Source organism: Galeopterus variegatus, unplaced genomic scaffold (genome assembly GCF_000696425.1).
Source record: "Galeopterus variegatus unplaced genomic scaffold, G_variegatus-3.0.2 Scaffold5912, whole genome shotgun sequence".
NCBI classification, from domain to species: Eukaryota; Metazoa; Chordata; class Mammalia; order Dermoptera; family Cynocephalidae; genus Galeopterus; species Galeopterus variegatus.
In genome coordinates, this window is record NW_007732023.1 from 68212 (window position 1) to 93380 (window position 25169).

Sequence of the window (25169 nt, forward strand, 5' to 3'; positions counted from 1 at the left end):
CACATAACCTTGGTTAAGAGGCCCTGGAGTTTCACTGGTAAAGCAGGAGGATACCTGCTCCTTCCTACCACCCAGTGTTCTTGTGGCAATCAAATCCCTTGTCACAAAAGGTAAGGTCATGGGAGTGGAATGGCATGAAAATTATCGAGTGCTCTGTACTTAAAAAGTATCCTGGTCTCGTTGATCTGATGAGGACAATATCCTGTTGGGACCATAAGGGCAATAGGGAGGTTAAGTGCCTAACCACAGGCAGAGGATGTGTCTGGGGACAATTCTCCCTGGCATCTATAGAGAAGACTTCTTTATGGTTTTACACTAGGGGTGTCTTAAGCACATGAAGTGTTTTACACAGTGTGTGGTTGATAAAGCCTCTGGCCTTAGAAGCTTACCTTCTAATTCAAGTGTCTGTGATACATCAGGTAAGTGACCAGACTTGAAGGGGAGCAGACAGTACTGATAAGGAGATTGGCATTGAGAGATATCATGCAAGAAATGTAGTCTACCGAGAGACTGGAGGAAGGATGCCCACTTACCAAATTGAGCAGCGGGTCTAAGTGTGATAGGCAACAGGAAAGAAGACATCAAGCAGGGCGAAGGGCAGAGGCTTGTGCTGAGCCACTCCGAGCCTGTCTCTGGGAATATCTGAGTCTGCCTTAGCATGCTTTGTACTTTCCTAGGGAATTCTGCCTGCCAAGTGCCAGGACTCTCCTTACAAGAAGTTGGGCCCCCTTTCCAGATTAGTTCAGGAAACACAGTGGGGAGACTCCTGCATGGAAGCAGCTTCTGGGTTTAAGTCACTCAGTCAAAGTACACCCTGCTCCACCTAGGATTTGTGACTGATGTAGTTCTTTACTAGAAGGCTTTGACCTTATTATAGAGTCCTTGTGGCTGGCCCTCCTCTGGCTTCCTTAGGAATGGAAGCTGCCAATCAATCATTCCTTCTCTGCTTTGGCAGAGACCAGGGTTCACGGGAGTCAGTGTGCACAGCTACTTGCTTGCCTTTCTTCTCTTCCTTGCTCCCATTTTTAAGAATGGGCTTTAAAGGCAAAAGGTACAAAATACTTGGCTGTGTATGATTTTTTTTTTCTCTACCTGTTCGTCTGATTGAAATAGTTCTGTCTGGTGGCAAAAAAAAAGTCAGTGTGTTTTTTAAACTTATTTCCAGAGAAATTAAAATATCAGTTTATTCTCCCATATGCAAATTATGATGCTCTCAAGACATACTGGCCCATTAGCCAGCATTGACCAGACTCACAGGGAACACACTGGCATCCTGCGCAGTGCCATCTCACCATGTTCTGTGGTGAGGCTGAATCCACATGCCTTTTGTTGTTTCTTTGAAACTGCATATTGAAGTTTATTTCATAATATCCTTAGAATTGTTTTTCAAATTGATATTGTTTGGTGCTAAGTCTCAGTATTCTCATGTGTAAAATGAGTAGGAAGAGTGTCTAACTCACAGGCTTGTTGTGCAGATTAAAGGAGGAACTGCAGGGAAAGTGCAAGTCCCTGGAACATAGTCAACACTCGGTTAATAGTCACTAAGATTAGCACTGCCATCTGAATTATGCTCTGGGTCCCAGCTGTAGCCATGGATACACTCTGCTACAACCCTGACTCTCTGCTAGAACAGTGGCAAGCCACCTTTGAACCTCATCAGTGATCCATAGGACACATTCGCAGGAAAGAAATATGCATTTGCTGAACTACTGGTGCAGGCAAGTAGCCTCAGGAAAATTATAAGCTGAATTCCCTACTCATTGGAAAGAATCTGATAAGAACTCTTCAGGAACAATTGCACCAAGAAAGCTTAAATTTGACCATGTCATTAAAAATGGCACAGGGCAGTTAACTTTCTCTGTTGCTAAAGGAGCACAGAATAATTATGGAAAAATAAAATCCACATCTGATCTCAAAATTGTGTTGTAGCTTTTAGTTTCAAAATCATATCTCACCAACTTCTTTTTCTCTCAACAGCTTACATCTCTCAATAGCCCCATGTGGATTTTAGCCTTGCTACTCTCAGTCTGATCCAACAGGAGTATTTGTATCACCTAGGATTGTATTAGAAATACACAGCTCAGATCCTGCCCCAGCCTACCTCATTAGAATTTGCAAATTAGTATGAACTACAGGTGATTCCTGTGCACATTAAAAGTTTGAGAATCATTGATTAATAGAGTTCTCCCACCTAAATTACCTTTCCAGTCCACTTAAAAACCTATGTGATGTATTATTCCCATTTTACAGATAAGGAAACTGAAACCCTTATGTTAATTGCCTAGCCTAAGGTTATGCAATGATAAAGTATCAGAGATGACACTCATGTAAAAGCAGTTCATCTGACTTCCAATTCTATGCTCTTCCCGTTGTACTAAAACCATCTCTGAAAGAGAGCAGGGGAAATGTAGCTATTTAGATATGTAAAATGGACTGAAACCGAGAGAAAGGGCACAGGAAGGAAAAGAAGAGGTCACAGAACTTGGTCTGGTCAGTCCACACAAAGGAAAAACAAGCCCTGATTGATTGCAAGTCAAACGTAATTATGAAAAGCCATTGCCAAAATCGCTCATAAAAATCACTCAGAAAGAAAATAGGTATCAGGTAAGTTAGGAGAAATAGGCACTAGCAGCTGGTGATTGAAAAATATGAGAAGCCAGTCATTTTCAGTTAGCATGAAAGTTACAAACAGTTGGTTTGCAGCTTCTCTGGAAGATATAATTTCTTTCATTGCCTATCAATGTGGTAGTAATCTGTTAGTATCTTCCTGGCTCTGAGCTCTGCTTCCCAGCACATTATGTGGCCAGCAAGGTTTCCTTCCCAGGTTGGGCTGGTATTTTTAGACACCTCTGAAAGAAAACTAATTTGTTTTTATAAACAAAAGAAAATGTGTTCTGGTTTAAAACTGCTTTGCTCAGAGTTTTAACTATTTGAATTTTGCATTAGCTTGCTATTGCTGCTGTAAAAAAATAATGTCAAACTTAGTGGCTTAAAACAACATAAATTTGTCAACTTAGACATGTGGAGGTCAGAAGTCAGGCATGGGTCTCACAAGACTAAGATGAAGGTGTCAGCAGGGCTGCATTCCTTTCTGAAGACTATAAGGGAAAAACAATTTCCTGCTCATTTGCCTTATTGGCAGAACTCAATTCCTTGTAGTTGTCAGATCGAACTCTCCATTTATTTATTTATTTATTTATATTATGAATATTCATGAGATACAAAGTTAATTGTCACCCCTCGTGTCCATGATGTGAGGTCCAGATTCATACTGGCAGCACACCCATTATCAGAAATTACTTTTGTGCCCTGTGTCAGCACGCAATTATCCCCCAACCTTCCTCTCCCTCCCCCTTCCCACCCCCCACTCTACTTTGTAGCCCTAGGAATGTTCCCTCTCTCTGTAAGACCAACACATTACTATTGTGTTTCTTTCCTTCCTTCTTCCTCTCTTAGCTCCCACATATGAGTGAGCACATGCAGTATTTATCCCTCTCTGCTTTGCTCATTTCACTCAACATAAGTTTCTCCAGGTTCATCCATGTTGTTGCAAATAATAATATTTCATCCTTTTTTATGGCAGAGTAGTATTCCAAGGTGTATGTATACCACAGTTTCCTTATCCAATCATCCATCAATGGACATTTAGGTTGGTTCCATGTCTTGGCTTTTGTAAACAGAGCTGCAGTAAACATGGGAGAGCAGGTATCTCTTTGACATGATGATTTCCATTCCTCTGGGTGTATACCCAGAAGAGGGATTGCTGGATCGTATGGAAGATCTATCTGTAGTTGTCCTTTTTTTTTTTTTTTTTTTTTTTTCTGGCTGTAAATTTAGGGCCATTTTCAACTTCTGGAGGCTGCTGCATTCATTGGCTTGTGGCCTCTTCCTCCATCTTCATAGCTGGCACAGTGGGCCAGGTCCTCTTCACATCACATCACTTTGATCTCATCTCCTCTTCTGCCTCTCTCACTTTTAAGGACCCCTGTGATTGCACTGGACCAACATATTCCAGGGTAATCTCTCCATCTCAAGATCCGTTGGCTGGTACAGGGATCCAAACCTTTGACCTTGGTGTTACAACACTGTGCTCTTACCAACTGAGCTAACTATCCAGTCCCAAGATTCCATTTTAAATACTAGTAGCAGGGCCGGCCCCGTGGCTCACCTGGAAGAGTGCGGCGCTGGTAGCACCGAGGCTGCGGGTTCGAATCTTATATAGAGATGGCCAGTGCACTTGGTGGCTGAGCGTGGTGCGGACAACACCGTGCTGAGGGTCACAATCCACTTACCGGTCCAAAAAAAAAAAAAAATACTAGTGTCAGACAACAGGACATACTCAGTGTATCCATGTTGGACAAATATTATTTCCTTGAAACTGTCAGGATGTGACCAAGATCACATCTAGATAGTGTTGACTGTCTGCTTGTCAATAGCATCAGAGCATTAGCACAGAACATATTTGATTTTGAGTTGCTTGTGATAATATTGGGATATGAAATATTACCTTCAGACTGTGCTTGGGGGCCATCCCAGGGAGGAGAGCAAGCTGCTGGGGACACTGGCCTCCTTCTCTTCCCTGCATAACTTGTTTCTACCAGAGCAACTCTTCTTTTATTTGTTTTATATATTAAGCTTCTGCATACACTCTCTGTTGCTGCATATGCTTTTCACTGGACATATGGGCTGAATGGAGTTTCAGGGGCCAGGGAAACTGGAGGAAGATTTCAAAACTGCTGACAAAGATAAAAGTGGATTCTTCCCACCTGCTGGCTGCAGTAGGTTCAAGGCTCAGAGGGTCTGCCTCTGGTGACCTAGTGTTGTGAGGCAGATGTATTGCTCCAGTTCTGGAATCCAGAGTTCAGAGAATAAAATGAGTAGGGAAGAGAGGTAAAATCAGTTGTGCATGTTGATTTCTTTGCATCAGAGCCATCTCTACAACTTACTGGTGAAATCAAGTATGAAACCTTTCCAAATTGTCTGGTAGACAGACATTTGATCCCTATAAAACTGGAAAACAGTCGAGGTGATGAAATTCATATAAGTCTCAACTAAAGACTAGGGATTAATACAGAACTCTCCCATTAAACATCTTGTGCTACATGTCTTTGGCCAGCTCTGGACCTTGTGAAATGTATTGCCAAGATCAATCCTCTGCGGACTTGCTTGTTGAATCTTCCCATGCACACTCCCTGCTACAGAGTTGTTACCCATTCTGCAACCTCTTCTTTTTGATGCCCACACAGCTTGATTGAGCAGAATGGCCAATTCATCATCCCTGTTTATCTCCTGAGAAAGGAATTTATAGTTAAATTAGGATTAGACTCAAACAGCACTGATGCAGATGTTTAGCTTTCTGGAAGCTGTTAATCTGAATTAGTAAAAAGTCTGACATAAAATAGCCCTACAGAAATGCAGTTTTAATCTTCAAAGGTTCATCAAATAGCTCTGTGACTGATAAAGTGTGGTCATAAGCAGGTCATTTCAGCCCTGCCTTAAGGAGGAGAATGGATTGTACAAATGTGTCCTCACACATTTTCTCCTGGAGTCCATAACCCACCTCCCTTAAAATCCTCTATACACTTTAGTTTTATATGGATTATAATCTTTGAGTTGTAAGCCACTTTAAAGATCATCAAACCCCACCTCAGACCCATAGTAGGAATCCCTCTACCACACTCTACAGACAGCAGGCTATCTGGTCACCTAAGGGTGCAGGGCTCACTATTCTACAAGTATGTACATTCCTCCTTTGGTCAGCTGTACATTTTAAAAAGTTTTTCCTGATGTTGAGGTGAAATCTTCCTGACTAGATCTCTAACTCATTGGTCTTATATTTACCTTGCATAGCCCTCAGAACAAGCCCATCTATTCTCCCCAGGATAGACCTTAAGGTTGTTTGAAGACTATCATTATGTGAGCCACCTTCTCTCTGCCCCAAACTCTTCATGCAAAGTAGTCCCAGTTTCTTTAGTATGGCTTCCAGACTCTTCATCTTTCTTGCATCTTCTCATTATTATGATGTCACAAATTGATCCTTTTATTGCCAAGGAGGCCTGGTCAGTATAAGCCCTGAGAGACTGTTATGTCCAGAGATTAGGGTGCTTAGGATTTTTCTTAAAGCTCATCTTTTCACCCTGGTACTCTGAAGCGTCCCACAGCAGGGCCAAACCTGTCTGGCGAAGACATTTTAAATGACTCCCAAGCTTCTCGCTCACTGGCCTGCCCTTCGATCCCCTTCCCCAGTCTTGTACTACCCTGCTAGGGTCACTGACTTGCTTAGCCAACTTCTTTGCCCTCAGTCTGGCCTGTGACCATGAAGACATAATGAATGGGGTTATAATTAAAATGAGGCTTCACTCTACTTCCTAAAGAAACTCACTCTGAGGAATACAAGAGAAAAATCTGATCTTTGAAAAGGTTTAGCAGTTGACTTCGAAATAGTTACAAATGTGGGTCCTCTGAGAAGTTGTATTCCATTAGGGGTGAAGTCATAGAGTACACTTTTAATATTTACAGACTATGGAATAGATGGTTTAATATATTAAATGTTAATGATTTTTACTATCACACATTATGTTCATTGTAACCACTTGCATTCTTTTTAAAAGCAGTTTATTAAAATATGAGAGTAAATGATGTGTAGAAATAATTTTAATACAGTGGTGGCAAAGGAGGGATGTGTAAATTGCACATTGGTCTTTCTTCTCCTAGGCAGAATCAAGTATTGCGTGGACTAGCTTCACTCATAGCCACTTTAATATACATTTAGAAAATAAATTAGTGACATATGAAAATAAGTATAACAGAAGTGGGAATTTAACTAGTTAAACAGCCAAAGGATTTCAGCGAAGAACTGAAAGTGAAACATTGTGACACTTTGCCAAGTTGAAAGTTCCACAGGGGATTCCAGACAAGAATGTGGTCCTAGGCCAATTATTTTAATATTGATGTTTGTCCTGTTTGTGAAGACAAAGTTTTGGTTTTGTACTCACCTTTTGTCCCTGGGAGCAGCCCCACCCGGCACAAGGTGGGCCCACAGGAAGTGAGGGCCAGACTCAGATGCGCAGATTACACTCCTCAGCAGACTGGTGCAGCCAGAGTCTCCAGCAAGCCCATGAGCAGCAGATGGGCAGAAGAGGACAGGAAGGTGCTGGGGAGAGCAATTTTGCTTCCAATTAAACAACTGTCATTCCCTTCCAGAAATGCTGGCTCTCTGTTTCCAGCTGTGCAACTGCCCAGAGAAAGCAATTCTTTCTCATTAGGACACTGAAGTCCTTCACCCCCAGTTTGAATTCTCATACTGTCCTTCCTGAGCAAAAGCCCACCTCCCTCTCATCCCTAAGTATCTATGTGTGGGTATGAAGAGCTGATGTACTTCTTTTTGTTCGTCCTGTGCTAATTTTCCCTAAGTATCAACGTTGACTGGCTATGGGGTCCTGCCTGAGAACACAGCAATGGCTATAAGAAATCTTAGGAGAAATAATTTTAGGTCTCATTTCATTGGGTCTCAGTCAAGGTTGCTCATATGTTGAAAATAATCTTTATTTCATATCTATATCTATATCTATTTATAATTATAGTCTATTTTCGTATATGGTGTCTATCCATGCCCGTAATCTCTTAATCACAATTCTGAAATTCAAAAAGTTAAAATGAGACAAACTCATTTGATTACAAAACCTGACTTAAAATAATGTGAGGGTAATTATTTAAAGTATTTGTTTATTCTTCTTACAGCAAATGTTACTGCAGCAATATTAAAGAGTTTGTTAAGGGGTGATTCCCCAGATCCCATTGGGAGTATGATGTATATATATATAGTATATTTACCATATTTCTTTTTATTTTTTTTAAATCTGAATACCCAAATATTTCAGACCTCAGAGTGGCTTTGGACAAGGAACACTTGTATATAAACACACAGACACACACACACACACACACACACACACACACACACATCAAGTTTCCTACTAAATCTGTGAAGCTTTGATTTAGCTGAGGAATAAGATGACTTTGGTCAATAAAACATTTGTGCCTTATGTATATCACTCAGTGCATTTGGTTTTGAGCGAGTAAGCCCTGGGATTTTTTTGTTTCTTACAGAAATTGCTCAGAAACAATTCAGTAAGTGAGAACTCTATCCAGAAACATCTCAAAGTAAATCTAGAATCTATTTTAGTCTGGTGATATCAGGATAGCCAGCTTCTTCTGAGAAGCCAGAAAATAATGTACAGATATGAAAGGATACTAGGAAACAGCCTTTGCACTTGAAAGCCATAAATGTGGACACAAATTAGATCTTATCCCTCAATCCATCCCCTGGTATTTTCAATAATACAGATGTTCTGTGTTATATTTGAAACTTTACTTGGGGAGAATTGAGGCCAAGTGAGCCTAATCTCTGAATTAGTCTCACTTAGATATGTTCTCTCAATCTTTATTTAGTAACCCAAATGAAAAGCAACTGATTAGATTTAAAGGACACTTTGCATAAATATGGAATCATTACTGACATTAAAGAGAGGTTGGCAGGGGCTGGCCCGGTGGTGCACTGCTACAGTGCGCTGCTTGGGAGCGTGGCGGCGCTCCCGCCAAGGGTTCGGATCCCACATACAGACCGGCCGCTCACTGGCTGAGCGAGGTGTGGGCGCAACGCCGAGGGTTGCGATCCCGTTGCCGGTCCCGGTCCGGTACGGGTGCAACACTGAAGGTTGCGATCCATTGCCGGTCACGAAAAAAGACAAAAAGGAAAAAAAAAAAAAGAGAGAGGTTGGCAAAAAAATTCAGTGGAAAAAAAATTCAGTGGAAAAAGAGGACTGAGTTACAGGTCTCATCCTTTCTCCTCACCTTTGGGGAGACACACATGTTCCAAGGAGATATAGTCCCTCATTTCTTATGCTTCCCCTAATCTCTTGGTATGGTTGGCAGAGAAACATATGCAGATAACTCTTATTTAGCAGATAGCATTTTAAAGCGAGCTTTCACTCTGTGAAAGAAAATGCGTACCTGAGGGGATGACAGGGTGAGTCTGTAGGAAAGGAAGGCACATGAAATGGAAAGGCTCTGTGCTGGGCAATGGCTGATGAGGAGCCCATGCTGGCTTCACAGGGATCCTGTCCTTTCCCAAGCAGCAGCTGAGTGTGGCTCCGGCTCAGCGGGCCAGAACCGGAATGTGGGTGAAGAGGTGCCGGAGAGGGTGTGGGTGGAGGCATGGACTTGTTTGGATTCAAGCAAGGAATGAAGGTCTATGATTCTTGGGCAGGGGGATCCTTCAGGGTCTATCTTTCTCAGGTTTGAAGCTGGGGCCACAGGACCAGGTGACCTCCAGGGCCAGGATTGAGCCCTCATGACTGAGTTGCTGCTTTGGATTTGGGGAATGCGCGGGGGGAGAGCAAGGCAAGATGCTGCTGTGTGTGAGAGGCAGAGAGGGCCGGATGGATGGCCAGGCAGATGGGTGGACCAGACTGGGCCCCACAGAGAATATGCCGGGCCCGGGGCCCACCCCCTCCCATGAGCTAAACTGATCTCCAAAGGGGGTGTAGGCTGAAGAGACAGAGGGAAATTAGAACCCTCACCCAAGTTTCAAACCACATTTTTGAGAGAAAGCAGAGTAAAATTCAGTGCAAAGTGACAATGAGCAAAAGGACAGAAAGTTGATGACATACCCGAGCGTGCCAAGAGGCAGCTGAGGTTGATTTGTTATGGGGCACAGAGAGTGAACGATTGGTAAGGAGGAGCATCGATTATCAATAATGGCAGAGTAGCAAATGGTGTCACTTTCCAAACGCGTTGCTTGGTCAGCTTTACAAATTTAAAATCAATCATTAGAGATGGTTGGTCCCTTATAATCATACCTCCTGGTAAGAGTTTTACAAAGAATTTACAAAAATTATGGTGGAGGAAGCTGAGAAGTGCATTCTTGCATTCCCTTATTCATACCCCCCAGCAGACAGCAATTGAGGACCAACTCCTGTCCCATTGATGCCGGCCCTCAGCACTGAGTACACTCAGCACAGCCACCACCTCTTGAGAAGCTGGGAGGCCCCCGTGCTAGGTACTACTCTCAGCTCTCCAAACAGCTGTGAAGCAGAGGCAAGCCCCTCCCCCTCTCTGGGCCTCAGTGTCCTCCAATTAAAATAAGGATTGAATTCACCCCTTCTTGGTGATAGGACTATACCATCTGTTTAGCTAAGATCAGAGTCGCTCGACAAACCTGTGCGGATTTGAATAAGATGGCAACAGAAAATTAAAAATTATCTTAACTGGAAAAAAAAATGAGACAATTAAGTGTCTTAGGTTCTACTTCTGTGTCTGCATCCAGAAGGCAGGCAACCTTGGCTTCAAGTTTTCTTGTGCAGTGAGGGTGCAAGGCTTTCCAGGGAAAGAAGACAGTGTGATGGGAACCCAAGGAACTTGGAGACACGTAGACCTGGTTCTAATCAAATCTTTAACCTTGGGCCAGTCACTGGGCCTCCTGAGACTCACATTTCACATCTGTAAAATGGGAATGGTACACTCCATTCTACCTGTGTCTCACAAATTGTAGGTCCTTATGCCGAACTGGGCTGTTTTCCGCCTAGTTTGAGACTGAATGAGGCAATGAATGATGCCATTTTTCTTTCAGCTCACCCTTGGCTACACCCCAGCCCCCACCTGCAGTGCAAGCCAGTGGGGGGTCTGGAAGCTCCAGCGAGTCAGAGAGCAGCTCCGAGTCGGACTCAGACACTGAAAGCAGCACCACTGACAGTGAATCCAATGAGGCGCCTCGCGTGGCCACTCCAGAGGTGGGTGAAGTTGCCAGGGCCCCAAACACAGTCTGCCTGTCCCTTGGGCAGCACCCCTAACACACACACACACACACACACACACACACACACAACACACACACACACACACACACCACACACACACACACACACACACACACTTGCAGCACAATAATTACTTTAGCACAATAACTATTTGAGAAAAGTATTCAGGTATTTGATAGCATTTTTTTTCTCTACAACATATTCACACTGTCCCTTACATATGTGCATTGCATGCTGTGTGACTCAGCCACTCTGAGCCTCAAGCTTCCTCACGTATAAAACTAAAATAGTAATGACTGGGCTAGCAGCTTCTCTTTCGAGGGAATCAACGAAGCCAGTCAAGACCCACTTCTGGCCCTGGGGACGCCCACCCTTACTCTAGATCGAAGCAATTAAAGTAATGAATTGCCATTTGGCAAATAAGACCCAAGAGGTATGGTTTTTCTTAAAAGCAAAATGATGGTTGAGAGGTCGCATGTTTTTCATTTCAATTTGCGTCCTTCAAGTGTGTTTGATAAAAATTTGTGCGAACATTTAACACAGCTGCATAAAATACCAAGCTAAAATTTAGAAATAGAAGTAGTAGTGTTTCCCTCCCTGTCCCTCTGAGTTCAGTGTAACTTCTTAGTTCCCCTGAGCTTGCAGCAGGTACAGCAAGCAAATCCGCCCCCTCCACGGCTCGTCATACACTTGTTTGTCAATCAGAAAGGAATAATAGAAGGAGGCAGTAGTAGTATTACTATTAATAATAGCAAACACTTAGTGAATATGGACCATTTGCGGGCCACTGTGCTAAGCTCTTGACTTGCGCTTTCTATTTTCATCTTCATAACCACCCTCTAGGGCACTTACTGTTATAATCTCTTCTTTGCAGATGAGGGAAAAAGATTCTGAGAGGTTAAAAAAGTAACTTCCCCAAGATCTCATAAATAGACAGCAGTAGAGCTAGACTGAAACCCAGGTCAGTGTGTTGCCAGGATTGATGTTCTTAACCCCAGAGACATGCTGCCAACAGTGGCAGCCAATACTATGTCCTCAACTCTTACCTGCCATTGTCCTGTGAAGTTTGGCATCACAGCTACTTAAGTGTCTTTAATTCTGTCTCCCTCTGTTGGCTGGTGCCATAAGCCTCAGCTGATGGTTTTCAAAAGAAGAGCTCTTCCTCACTCATAAGTGGGAGGTAAGAGAGAAAGAAGGAAGGAAAGAAAGAACACAGTGTTGCACTGGACTTGCACAGGGAGAGAGCATACCTACGGATACAAAGTGGAGTGGGGGAAAGGGGGAAGGGGAGGGAGGTCAGGAATTAATTGGGTGGGGGACACGGGGTATAATTTCAATTTGTCTTAATAGGCATGCTGCCAGAATGGATCTGGCCATCATTTCTTGGGCACAAGTGGTGACGGTCAGCTTTGTAGCCCATGAATATTCATAACAAATAATAAAGAGAAGAGATCTTCTATTAAAAATGATACCTCTTTTAGTTTAACTGGCAGAATTCACAGCTGGGATCAAGGACCTGAATCATACGTCCCATTTCCATGGTTTAAAATGGACACTAATATTTGTACACAGGTCCCTATAAACAAGTTATTGCTCATACACCGAAGAAAGTGCAGTGTTTTTTTGCTTTGTTTTGTTTTGTTTTTTTCTTGGAAATCAAATATTTTCATCCTTCAGTAAAAATAGAAAAGGACTGTTCTGTTTGCAGTGAATCACAGCATCATATAGGAGATCACTTTGGTGGAGGGAAAGCCTTTCCTTTTGAAATTTCTTCTCAGGATCAGAAACCATTACCTCAGCCACCTGGTGAAAGGTTGCGTGCTAATTCCAACCAAAGGATTTTGGGATCAGGTTTTCCTCCCAGGCACCCCTGCTCACCCTCTGGGCCATCTCTCTGTGAATAATTCCTTCCTGGCCAGAGTGGAGGATATTTTCAAAGGACTGGAAATTAGCTTAAATAAGTAGAAAGCAGCTGGTTCATATCTGGCTCATGGATATTCTCATGGATAGTGTGTGCTTATGGGTGTGAATGAGTGTGTATGTTTGTATACGTGTGAATGGTCACTTAACATCCAAAGCTGTTATTAGCAAATAGTCATTGTACTGAGGGTTCTCCTGAATTATTCCCAAATGTGAAATTTTTCCTTGCTACTGTTTCTCAATCTGCAGCCTGAGCCACCCTCAACCAACAAGTGGCAACTGGATAAATGGCTTAACAAAGTGACATCCCAGAACAAGTCACTTATTTGTGGCCAAAATGAAACGCCCATGGAGACAATTTCTCTGCCTCCTCCAATCATCCAGCCAATAGAAGCGCAGATCAAAATGAAGGCAAACCCCAGCCAGGTTCTGGTCGAACCCAAAGAAAGGCCTCTCCTCAGTCTCATTAGGGAGAAAGCCCGTCCTCGGCCCACTCAGAAAACTCCAGAAACAAAGGCTTTGAAGCATAAGTTGTCAGCAACTCTTGTGACAGCTTCTCAAAGGACAATTGGGAAAAAACAGCCCAAAAAGATTGAGAAGAACACTAGCATTGACGAGTTGACCTGGCCCAAACCAAATATTACCAGCAGCACTCCCAAAGACAAAGAAAGCATGGAGCTTCCTGACCCACCAAGAGGCCGCAGCAAAGCCACTGCTCACAAGCCAGTCCCGAGGAAAGAGCCAAGGCCTAACATTCCGTCAGCTGCTGAGAAGAAGAAGTCCAGAGGGCCTGGCAAGATTGTGCCAAAGTCCCGGGAATTCATCGAGACAGATTCGTCTACATCTGACTCCAGCACAGATCAGGAAGAGACCCTGCAGATCAAAGTGCTGCCTCCTTGCATTGTTCCTGGAGGTAATACTGCCAAATCTAAGGAAACCTCTGGTGTCAACCTGACCGTCAGCACCTTACTCAGCAGCGGTGGCAACAACTTAGCCATCAGTAATGAGGAGCCAGCTTTTTCATCCATTCCTGTAGTGCAAACTGAGCTGCTGTCTCCTCTACAAGATCACGAGAATCGGAAAAACCTCTGGGTGAAGATTGACCTTGACTTACTCTCTAGAGTACCTGGCCACAACTCACTCCCTGCAGCACCTGCCAAGCCAGACCACAAGGAAACTGCCTCAAAGCCCAAGCGACAGACTGCTGCCACAGCTGTGGAAAAACCGGCCCCCAAGGGCAAGCGTAAGCACAAGGTAAGCTATCCATTGTGGCCTGCCAGCTGATTGTGAGCAGTGGCTGTCTGTTGTCTGACTTGATCCTGAGTCGTGTTTTCAAGGAGGCCAGTGGCAGTGGATTGCAGACCTTGGTGAAGGCATTGATGCTTTCAATGGGAAATGCAATGTATTTGACACGAACAAGAAGGAAGCACTAGGAATGGTCAGGGTTTGGCAGCCAGTGGTGAGTGTCCAGTATGACACACGAGCGACTATGATGCATAGGAAAGAAAAATATGAAGAGTCCCCTTCCCCAGGCAGCCAGTCCCTGGAGTCAGCTCCTTAACGGACTTCTGCTTTCACGTCTCATTGCTCTGCAGTTCCCCAGCTCAGCAGCAGCAGGGCAACGAAGCACCCCCAATGTCCAGATGCATCCTCAGGGCCTTGTTTATTTCCCCAGACAAGCATTAGCATCCCCACAGCCTAATTATACTGTGAGTCTCTTGACCAGACATGTGTCCTGCCCAGCCTGCTGAGATCACTGATCTATGGGGAAGGCTTGACTTGTGAAAACCTCACCTGCAGGAGGTTAGGGCTGAATCCCATGGCTACAAAGTATAATCAGAAGGTGAAATCCAGAATGCCTCTTTCTATTTGAAATATGTCTCGAGAGATGAGTTTGTATTCACTACTCTCATTTCTGTTTTATCTCCAGATTTCAGTATATTTTCTTACAGTAACATTATCTCATAGTGAGATTCAGGTAATCTCATTTGTGATGGCTGTCATTGTGCCTAAAATGGAGGTTCCTAGTCCTTTTCCCATTTCTTTTGTTCCTTTCCGGAAAAGACTTATGGCTAGAAATGGATCAGAATCCTCACTGAGGAGAAGCCCCACCCCTGGCCAGGTGGTAGTACTAAAGAGTATACTGCAAGAATAATGTCTTTATTCACCTGTACTTTAAGGGTTAAAAAACAGAGGTTATTATCTCCAAATTGTGCACCCACGTATCCAGTGAGAGTATTCCAAAATAGGGAACAGAAGATCTGGGGCCCTTTCCCCACTCTTAGCACGACTCAAGTACAACCAGGATTCAAAATGTACCTTCAGAACCAGCACATGTTAAGGTGCAAAGGCGTGCCTGGCACGTGGTTCATTTTCTTGCATGTTGTTGCTTGTGTAAGTAACCTTTATATGTCACCCACAATCCTCATGCTTCTTGGACAGGATTTATGCCATGTTAGCGTTACAATGTTAGTTTCTAAACTACTCATTTATGGGAGCACTGCTGATAAGAGAAGTGTCTGAAAATTATAGATCCTCTCTACTTTTGTTATGAGATTCCCATCCCACCCAATCTTCAATCAAAGGTTCACATCACAGTTCAACTCACTCAAATGCCAACTTCTTGGAAAGACTACACTAGGCAAAGCTGATTGCTTTTCTGTCTGGTCAAAGGTGCACATTTAACTCCACTACCTAATCTGGAAGTTAAAATAGAAGCAAACTGTCCATCTAGCTCACTTTTTATTTTATGTGTGAGACATGCTTGTCTGAATGTGCCATGTATTTCAAGCTCTGTGTATTTTTTTTTCCTACTAAAGCCAACGGAAGTTGCAGAGAAAATCCCTGAGAAGAAGCAGCGACTGGAGGAGGCCACAACTATCTCCTTGCTTCCCCCTTGCATCTCACCAGCCCCACCCCACAAGCCTCCCAACACTAGAGAGTGAGTTTGCCTTGGTTCTATGTTATTGTTCAGACTTTTAAGAAATCCCCATTGAACCCATTTGGGGGATTCCATCTCACAGGAATGTTAAGTAAAAAACCAGAGTTGGTCAGTCCAAGCCTGACAGCTGTCCCCAGCCACCGGTCTAACAAGGGTGGGATAAAAGGTGGAATACAGGCTGCCAGATTTCGGGTGATTCCATGAGCTTTTTAGCAAACTTTCTGTACTCCAACTCATACTGATCACCAAAATCAGTCAAAACAAGCTTTTAGCACTAAAGAAGGGTAAAAGGAAGTGATGAACTAGGAAGAGGAAGCATCAAGAGACACCTATTACTTTAATCTTATCAACTGCTTAGAGACAACATTCGGTTCTGATGGTGATTAAGCAATTTCCCTGGAAAATCAACCTCTTGATCTTGACCTGATGACACAGCTGCTTCCTCTTTGATGTCATTACTTAACATTAATATGAAGCTTGAAGACATTCATGCTACATCCTGAACTCCACAGAGGACAGAGGAATAACACATTTGGGGAGGGCAGAGAGATGAACTGTCTAGGAGTTGCCCTCCCCCCGGGGCACTTCTATGTTCAGGGAAAATCAGGGATGAATATGTTAATTCCAACCAGCCGGCACCTCTTTTACCTTCTTTCTCTGTGGGAAAGTTTCCAGAGTTGTGCAGGAGGTCTCCTTGTCCCCTGCTCACTCAGACGACATCAGCCTTCCCTGAAAACTCCTGCCCTCTGGTTCTACCAAGCACTGTGACCAAGTTCTTTCTGTCTTAAAAATATCACTTAACTAACAATCATGTCAGCTACTTGAACCATTCTGTCTGGGTAATTATTGCCATAAATTCATTCAACATTAGAGATCACTTCCATCAAAGCCCAGTTTTGGAGCCTATTAGCAGCCTAGAGCAGAGAAGCAATCTGGCTAACTGCTGCTAACAATTGATTTCACAGATTACTGTTTAACATCGGTGATATGGCATCAATCTGCCACAGATAAGGTATCAGAAATTAGTTATTAGCTTACATTTCTTTGGATCCTTGTTGTTTTGAGATGAAAGTGGGAAAAGACCAATTACCACCAGATCCACTCTATATAATAAGATTTGGGCCCTGGGCTGCCCCTCTCCCTGAGGATTGGTAGCTGTCTGTGAAGTGTGTTTGTATTCCCCGATCTAACTCGTCTCTGAAACATCCCTTCACGTACTTGAAGTTCTCAGAACTAGAAACCCTCTCAGTGTAGCAAGCAGACCCCCTTTACCTGAAAGTGGACCCACATGAGAAAGCGTGCTCCCTATGGTCAGACGTGGTCATTCCAGGGCCCTCCCCCTTTCCAAGGCGGAAAGACTTTAGTGGCACACCTGTGGTGCCAATTCCTCCTCAGCTCCCAGGCTTTGACCACTTCAGATGACCTGAAGGCAAAAAGAAGAGGTAGGAGCCAGTCAGGCATTGCTGCAACCGTCTGTCCCCAATGCTAGTTTCCCTAAGTGACCTGGTGACCTATCACTTGCCCCATTTTATGGAAGACAGCTGGCAAAGCATTAAGTAAAGGTCTAGTAATTTGAGTTTGTTCTCATAAATTGGTGGTTTTAATCCATGGTTTTTACAGTCTCTCTGCTTTTCTAGTAGGTAGGATAGCAGTGTTTCCCTAGTAGCATTTATTATTGACAAAGGGTCTGAACCATGTTTTTTTGCTCATCGAACAAATTCAAGTCTCTGAAAAAGTCTGTATTGAGGAAGAATGAAGCAAGGACTGGCCTCTTAGGGGCCTTCCTCTGGGACCCCTCTCCCCAAGCTTTGTCTGCTCCTTGGTGCCTTATTGACTCTTCAAACCAAATCCTTAGAAATTTCTATGAGAAAATATTCACTTCTCTAAATGAATATTTTAAACCTAGCAAAAATGCCACACCAGACTATGACAGCCAGAGTTTCTCACTATCCAACAGAAGGATCCTGCTGAGCACCTCCCACTTCTTTAAAGCTTGAACTATATGAAGGGCCTATAAGGGACTGAGTAGGGGTTGTGATGCACTTCTCTTGTCTGCTGTCCTGCTCTGGCCTATTGAAGGAGGCACCCGAAGAAGCAAAAACTTTTCTTGTAGTTGGAAGCCATAATAGTGACAGACTGGTCTCTAGAAAATTCTCCCTGCGTGTCTTTTACCAAGGAAGTCATTAAAGGGCCCACGGTTCCAGGTAACTACCAGGCAGATGGAAAGAGTCCAGGTCACTGGTGCTCACTACACGGAATGCACTGAGTCCCTGCTGGTGACAGTGGCAGATGGGAAGGCTTTACATGACTATAGTAGCCAATGCAAATCAAATGCCCTTCTTGCAGTCCACACACCCTTCTCAGGCAGCTCAAGTAGTGCAGGAGTAGTCATAACTAATGATCCATTCACAGCAATGTTTGCCATCTGTACATATAAATTCCTGTGGGTCCAGTGCCTCTGTAATGATTGTACTTAGTGTGGTCTACTGTTTGTGGAGCTTCCTCATGGACAATAATCTTAATCTATATGTTCACCATCATTTTAATCAGACATTACAACTATCTTAAATTGTTCTATATGTCAAAACAACTTTAAAAATCTATTGGCAGGTGTTTTAAAATTAATTTTAATCAATTAAGATAATGGTAGAAACAGTCAATTTTTTAAAAAAAATTTGCTGCATGATACAATTAACATAGGATCACATTTGTGACAAAAGTTGGAGAAGATGACACATATTATTACAATTGGCAAATTTGTGCAACATAGTGGAAGTGGAACAAGGAGACTGCATTGACTTAGACCATTTCAGGAAATCAGACCACTTGAATGCTTGTTCATCTTTGATTTGTTGCTTTGAGATATTGTAAATCTATATTTCTACACACTGGCTGAACTTGACCAAGAGGAAAACATAAATTCTTGTTGGCTTAATTTGCTATTGAAAATTGTAGTCAATAATCATGAAAAGTAAATGGCTGAAGAGTGCGATATTAGTTGTCTAAGAAAAGATTAAAATTCAAGTAATCTTCATTGATTAGTCTAAGACAGTAACTAAAATGAAAATCCATGACCCAATTACCATGTTAAGCAGTTAGCATAAGGTTTTAGTTGTTCTGTTTTATTTGAAGTCTCTGTCTTTTCGATGGTGCCCATTTAATGGGCAGATAAATCAGTTTGAAAGCACAGGAGCACTTTTGGGATTGTAGATGTCTTGTGTCAATATGACCAAAAAAAATTTTTAAATGGAGTTTTGCAAAGTGGAGTACATCAGTACTTCGATATAACAATTTAAGGTTAGGGGCTCATTAGCCTTGGCGTTGGGGTAGAACAGTTTGTACATACAATTTGCAATATGTTACAATAGTATTTATTGCATTATTTGTTTCTAAGTAATGTATAAGCATAGTATTTCTTAAGAAAATATCCTTTCACTTATTGTTTATTGTACCATTTATTACATGACTATGCAGTTAGGTCCTTGGGCAAAATAAGTAGGAACCATACTGAAATATTGGATTAAAGTCTGCATTGTATTTTCCATAAAAATCTAATTAACAGTAATCTTGAAAGGTTGCAACGATCACACTGTAGCACACTCCATTAGACATTTACACTTATCATGGAATTCTGCTTCAAAGACATGTTTATTCTTGGATACACATGGATGTATATATAGAGAGAGAGACAGACAGACAGAGTGAGAGAAGGAGAGAGAGAGAGAGATATCTATATAAATCTATCGCTATGTCTACATGCATTTTTATATATACTCTTCACCATAGGTAAATGGTCATCAATTAAAATATTGAATTAGCTCTAAGTAACAGCATCATGGTAATAAGCAGAATAAACAGAGAGGAGACTTGATAACACCCTACACTTTTTGTTTCCACAGAAATAATTCATCCAGGAGAGCAAATAGAAGAAAAGAAGAAAAACTGTTTCCTCCCCCACTTTCCCCACTGCCAGAGGACCCTCCACGCCGCAGAAATATCAGTGGCAATAATGGTCCCTTCAGTCAGGACAAAAACTTCTCCACAACCGGACAAATCACTTCTACCAAACCTAAGAGAAGCGAAGGAAAATTCTGTGCTACTTTCAAAGGGATATCTGTAAATGTAAGCATCTTGGAAGAAATATTATAATTGGCAGGTTGAATTAAGTTAACCCAGCTTATCTTACTTGAGTTAACCAGATGGGATGTTGCAGGGGGAAGAGAGGAGGAGGCAGAGAGAAAATACAGGTGTGTGTGTGTGTGTGTGTGTGTGTGTGTGTACACAAATATACAAACTCTCCATTATTTCAAATCTCAAATCTCAGGATGAATTTTTCATTCCAAATTATTTCTCTATCTTGCTTCCCCAAACCGATTGCACATGCAGAGATTCAGGGCCTTGGACATCCTTTGGTCAAATCTTTTCATATCTTGGGGGCAGGGAGGACACTTTCATAAAGCTAACCACAGCATCTGGCACATGGTAGGCACCAATCGTTTAGTGAATAAAAGAACAAATAGATGGGATGAGATTGCCCAAGGTCACTGAACTGGGGCTGGATCTCCAAGTTGCATTCTTCTGCCGCTCAGCTTTGAAAATGTGAATTGTATTCAGAAATAGTGACTAAGTAAGATGAAATTTAAAAGGTGAATCTGTTACTAAAATCGCACAGTAATGCTTCTATGCCCAACTAAAGAATCATCCAGTATTTGGATTTGCTGCACTGCTGCTTGATTAGCATAGATAATTGAAAATTTGTATCACTTTTCACACCCACGCACAGTGTCTTCCATTTCAATCAGGTATAGGTACATAAACTGTGGAAACCACCAGCAACCGTGTCACTAATGAATATTAATGACAAATGTATCTGCTTTTTCATGTAAAAACATGTATATGTAGATGTAGCATCCACATGCATCTAGTTTCCTTTAAATGTAATATAAAAAGGAAATGAATGAAAATCAACAAGTTTTCAAATGTCTGATGCCAACATTGTGGGTCCTGAACCAGATGTACTCATTTAGCACCCCATGAAAGGCTGTGAGGACTCTGAGCTTTAAAAACTTCAATTTAGAGTCCTTCATTGTCTGAAATGGCTGTGTTGACATACGTATCTAGGAATATTTCATTGCTGATATATGAAAGTCATGTGTTTGTACACGTAACATTTGCATATACATTTAACATGTGTTGATGCTGTAATGCTGGGAATTAAACCATTTATTCTTGACAGTAATTACACTATTCATCTTATTTTTCATACTGAATGTAATTAATGTTATGCTTTCTTCTATTGCAAGCTTTTGGAGGGCATGCATGATATCCAGGGATTCTTTGTATTGTGTCGAGTATATTGTCACAAATAATTAGGTGATAGAAACAATACAGATGTTACTATGACAGTGATAATGCCTATAAGAATATGCAAAGTCATTTTCACAAGAGCTAAAAATTACTGGGGAAACCTGATAAATATGACTACATTTGCAACCAGCAATGGATCATCTTTCTTAAGGAAATCACTGGGGTTCCCCATGATAGGAGTGAGCGACCAGTGCCTCTTCTTTGGCCATTTCTTCTTTCTATTAATGGTCTGCAATCTGGGAGACTTTGTGGTATAATTTTTGCCCTAGCCTAGGAGTTAAAAGACTAGACCCTTAACTCATGTGGTGCTAGCACTGCAAAAAATTTGCCCTGTGACCTTGGACAAATCATGAAACATCTCTGAGTACATAAAATGAATGGATTTGACTAGATAGTCTGTAAGGCTTCTTCCAGCTCCAAAAGTGTTCTCAATTTTGTGCTCTCAGAGTCTTCTTTATACCATTTAGACACGAAGTTGTGTTTATTGGCTCAATGGGTGGGCAAGTGTAGACAAATGACATGTTTATACAACTTATATGATCATGACTGAATCCAGCCATTTACAGTCAAATATGCCAGAACTGGCGTCAATGCTGTGTGTGTGGTGACCTGGTGTTTCAGGGTTGTTGTCACATATCTTGACCATAGAGAGAAGTGGCACTGTCTTGGACTAACCCCACTGTTTGGTCTGGACAAATCTAGCTCTCGCGGTGGAAACATGGAGCTAGCTTAGGAGTTTTCTTACAGCTCTGATTCCTTTACATGTTTGAGTTGAATAAAATCCGTGATGATCTTTAAAATATCTTTTCCAAATCCATCATAACAATTTGTAGAAGCATAGCTTCTCAGCACATTTATCTCAGTAAGCTTTAAGTGGTATGAATTATTTGATAATCAGAAGGTCCAGGATCAAGTGGAAAAGTTCAACTTGCATGGATGTGAGAAGTATCCCATTTGGCTTTTATCTTTAAAGTGACCCTGTTGACTAAGGCAGGCTTGCACACATATATTCGGCAAACACCGAGAGCACTGGGCTGTGGGCTGGAGGAGCAGTGTCATAAATCAGAGATGGCTGCAGTGCTCAAAGAGCTCTCAATCTAAGGCAAGCAATGAGACTGGTGCTTAAAGGACTAGAATATAAAATAGTTGGGGATTGGTGTCATAGAGAAGAGAGAGAGACAGGCCTCTGAATGGTCCAAGGATGATTAAAATACTCATGGGTATAGACATAAGGCAGCTTTCCTGGTGGAAGAGCCATTTGTTGAGCTGAGAATTAATAGATAAGTAAGGTTTAAAATTACAAAGAAGTGGATAAATAAAATATGGTTTATCCATGCATTGGAATATTCTCCAGTCTTAAAAAAGAAGGAAATCCTACCATATGCTACGACATGGATGAACCTTGAGGACATTATCTTAAGTGAAAGAAGCCACATACCAGAGGACAAATAGCATAGGATTCCATCTCTATGATGTCCCTAGTGTAGTCACATCTATAGAGATAAAAAGTAGAATGGTGGTTTCCAGAGGCAAGACAAGAGGGAAAAGGGTGTTGTTGTTTGATGGGCATAGAGTTTCAGTTTTGCAAGATGAAACGAGTTCTGGAGATTGGTTGCACAACAATGTGAATAGAGTTAACTTTACTGAATTTACACTTAAAAATGATTAAGATGGCAAATTTTATGATATGTGTATGTTACTACAATTTAATTTTTTTTAAATAAAATAAAAATAATAGAATGAATTAGTACAATGTGAAAAAAAAAGTATTGAATCGAAGCCTTTTTGAAATGTAAGATTCCACATGATCCAAATCAGGAAAGTGAAGAAAATGGGGGTGTGATCAGTTTGGTCAATGCTGAAGTCCCTGGAAGGAGACAGTCAGAGATTGGGCAGAAAGCTGAAATCAGATCAAGGATGGCCTTGAATGCCAGCAAAGGAGCTCAGCCTTGAGTCTAAATTTGGGTGTAGGGTAGGGAAATGCTTGTAGCTTCACTTAGGAAGCTCAGGTCAAGAGGCAGCAGATTGAGGGTCGATGGAGAACCTAGCTTGGAGGCTGGGAGTCCAGCTACGAGATTACTTGTTAGTCTCGGTGTGAAGCCATGCGTGCCTGTGCTTTGAGGCTTCAAAGGAGAAAAGGGAAAATTTTGAGAATTGTCAGGGAGATATAATGAATAGGAGTTTGTAATTAATTGGATACGGGTAATGAAGAGGAAGAACTTAAAGATGAAATAGAGCAGTGGTTTTCAAAAATAGTTTTAGGAGCATTATCATGTTTTAAAAAGGAATGATTTACAGAACTTCAGTATATAAATCTGATTAAAGCAGAACAGCTCAGATGGAGGGCAAGCTGGGGAGTCTCTACCCTGCCAGGTCAAATGCCCCTACAGGGACTACCGCAGTGCCCTGTAGAACTGTGCCAAACACAATCGGAAGCCCTTCACTGACATGGAAGAACCCAGTCTTAATGACAGGGAAGACCACTGTGCCTTTAACAGAAAGAGGGAACTGATTTGGCTTGAAAGAAATGAGAGGAGCTAATGGGTCATCTTGGTGGAACTACTGAGGGTGGTCACGGCAGGTCTGGAACTTAGAGAAAGGGTAAGATTGAGGTTTCTATTTGGAATGTATCTGCATATTGTTGAGTCTGTGCCAACACATAAAGGGTTGACAATCTGATCAAGAAGGAAGAGAGCTGAGGAGTAAACATTGGGGCATGCCAACCTTAGGGAGATACCAACTTAGATGAGCAGGAGGAGGAAAAAGCTACATGAAAAGTATGATCAGATGTTGGATGGTCCCACAATTGCCAAGTGGGGACGGCAGAGTCTGCCCCGTGAACATGGCAGGTGGTCTCGTGACACGACACAGTCATGTAATTCCAATTCTTACCACCTACTTTATTCAAAGTGAAGCCCTCATGAGGCTTTTACTCATTTGATTTTTGACCTGGTCAAAATGAGGTGTCACCACCCCAAGACTTCAAAATAAGAAGGCACACTTACATGGCGCTCACTAAGAAACCAGTCAAGCGCCTCACTTGGACAAAAGGGCTGCTTCAGGTTCAGTTTAGCCAGGGTATTGATGATTGCAGTACAATGCCTGGTTTCCCAGTATTTTGCTGCACAGTATCCGGTATTTTGCAGAGTGATATGCGAACTTTACTTAACCTAGAGACTGTTTCTGGATTGGTTCCCTTATCAAAAATATCCACAGCATGAAAAATATCCACATCATTATCCATTGATTGAATAATCTCTCTCTCTCTCTCTGAGTGTTTTTGTGTCTCCCCCTCCCTCTTCCCCTCTTTCCCACTCTCCCTCTTTCCCTCTCTTCCTCTCTCCTTCCCTCTCTCTCCTCCGTTCTTCCTCCCTCCTCTCTTCTCCTCTCTATATTCTTCCTCCCCTCTCCTTACATTTCCCACTGTATGTAGACCTCAGCCATGGCTGTCTTAATAGGATGACAGGGTTATATAATTACTGCACCTGATTAGCTTGGTGTTTGCTGTCATCATGGAACAAAAGCTAGTGATTTACAGCATTCATGAAATGTATCAGGGTCACCTATTTATCCTCAAGTTGTGTCGACTATTCTCTTTTTTCTTGCATTGTTTTCTAGTGTGCTTGACATTCAAAGCATTTATGAAAAGATGTTCTGAAAAGCTGGACCTAATGAAAGCTATTTGTCCTCCTTTTTCCCAGGAGGGAGACACTCCAAAAAAGGCAGTCTCTGCCACCGTGACTGTCACCAACACTGCTATTGCCACTGCCACTGTCACTGTTCCTGCCATTGTCACTGCCACTGCCACCTCCACGGCCACCACCACAACCACTACCACTACCATTTCCACCATCACCTCTACTTTCACTACTGGCCTCATGGGTAGCAGTCACCTGGAGATGACGTCCTGGGCTGCCCTGCCCCTACTATCCAGCAGCAGCACTAATGTCCGGAGACCCAAGCTCACTTTTGATGACTCGTATGTTGTTTCCAGATTATCTTGGACACAGTTTGGGAGTAATGATTGGGGATGGGGGTAGTCTGACTTTTCTAGGGAAATTTATGTGTCACCCCAAATTAGACCTCAGCATAAGCTCCTACAGCCTTGAAAGTATACACCCTCC

At 42.3% G+C, this 25169-nt stretch overlaps 1 protein-coding gene across 1 annotated transcript in view; it reads left to right on the top strand.

Annotated features, from left to right (window-relative positions):
- The window catches only part of AFF2 (AF4/FMR2 family, member 2), a 115919-nt gene that overhangs the window by 57481 nt on the left and 33269 nt on the right, over positions 1 to 25169 (top strand). The window contains exons 3-7 of the mRNA XM_008590180.1: positions 10631 to 10790; positions 12987 to 13991; positions 15557 to 15678; positions 19578 to 19800; positions 24747 to 25024. Coding sequence (XP_008588402.1) covers positions 10631 to 10790; positions 12987 to 13991; positions 15557 to 15678; positions 19578 to 19800; positions 24747 to 25024 — 1788 coding nt within the window. The remainder of the gene's footprint in view (positions 1 to 10630; positions 10791 to 12986; positions 13992 to 15556; positions 15679 to 19577; positions 19801 to 24746; positions 25025 to 25169) is intronic.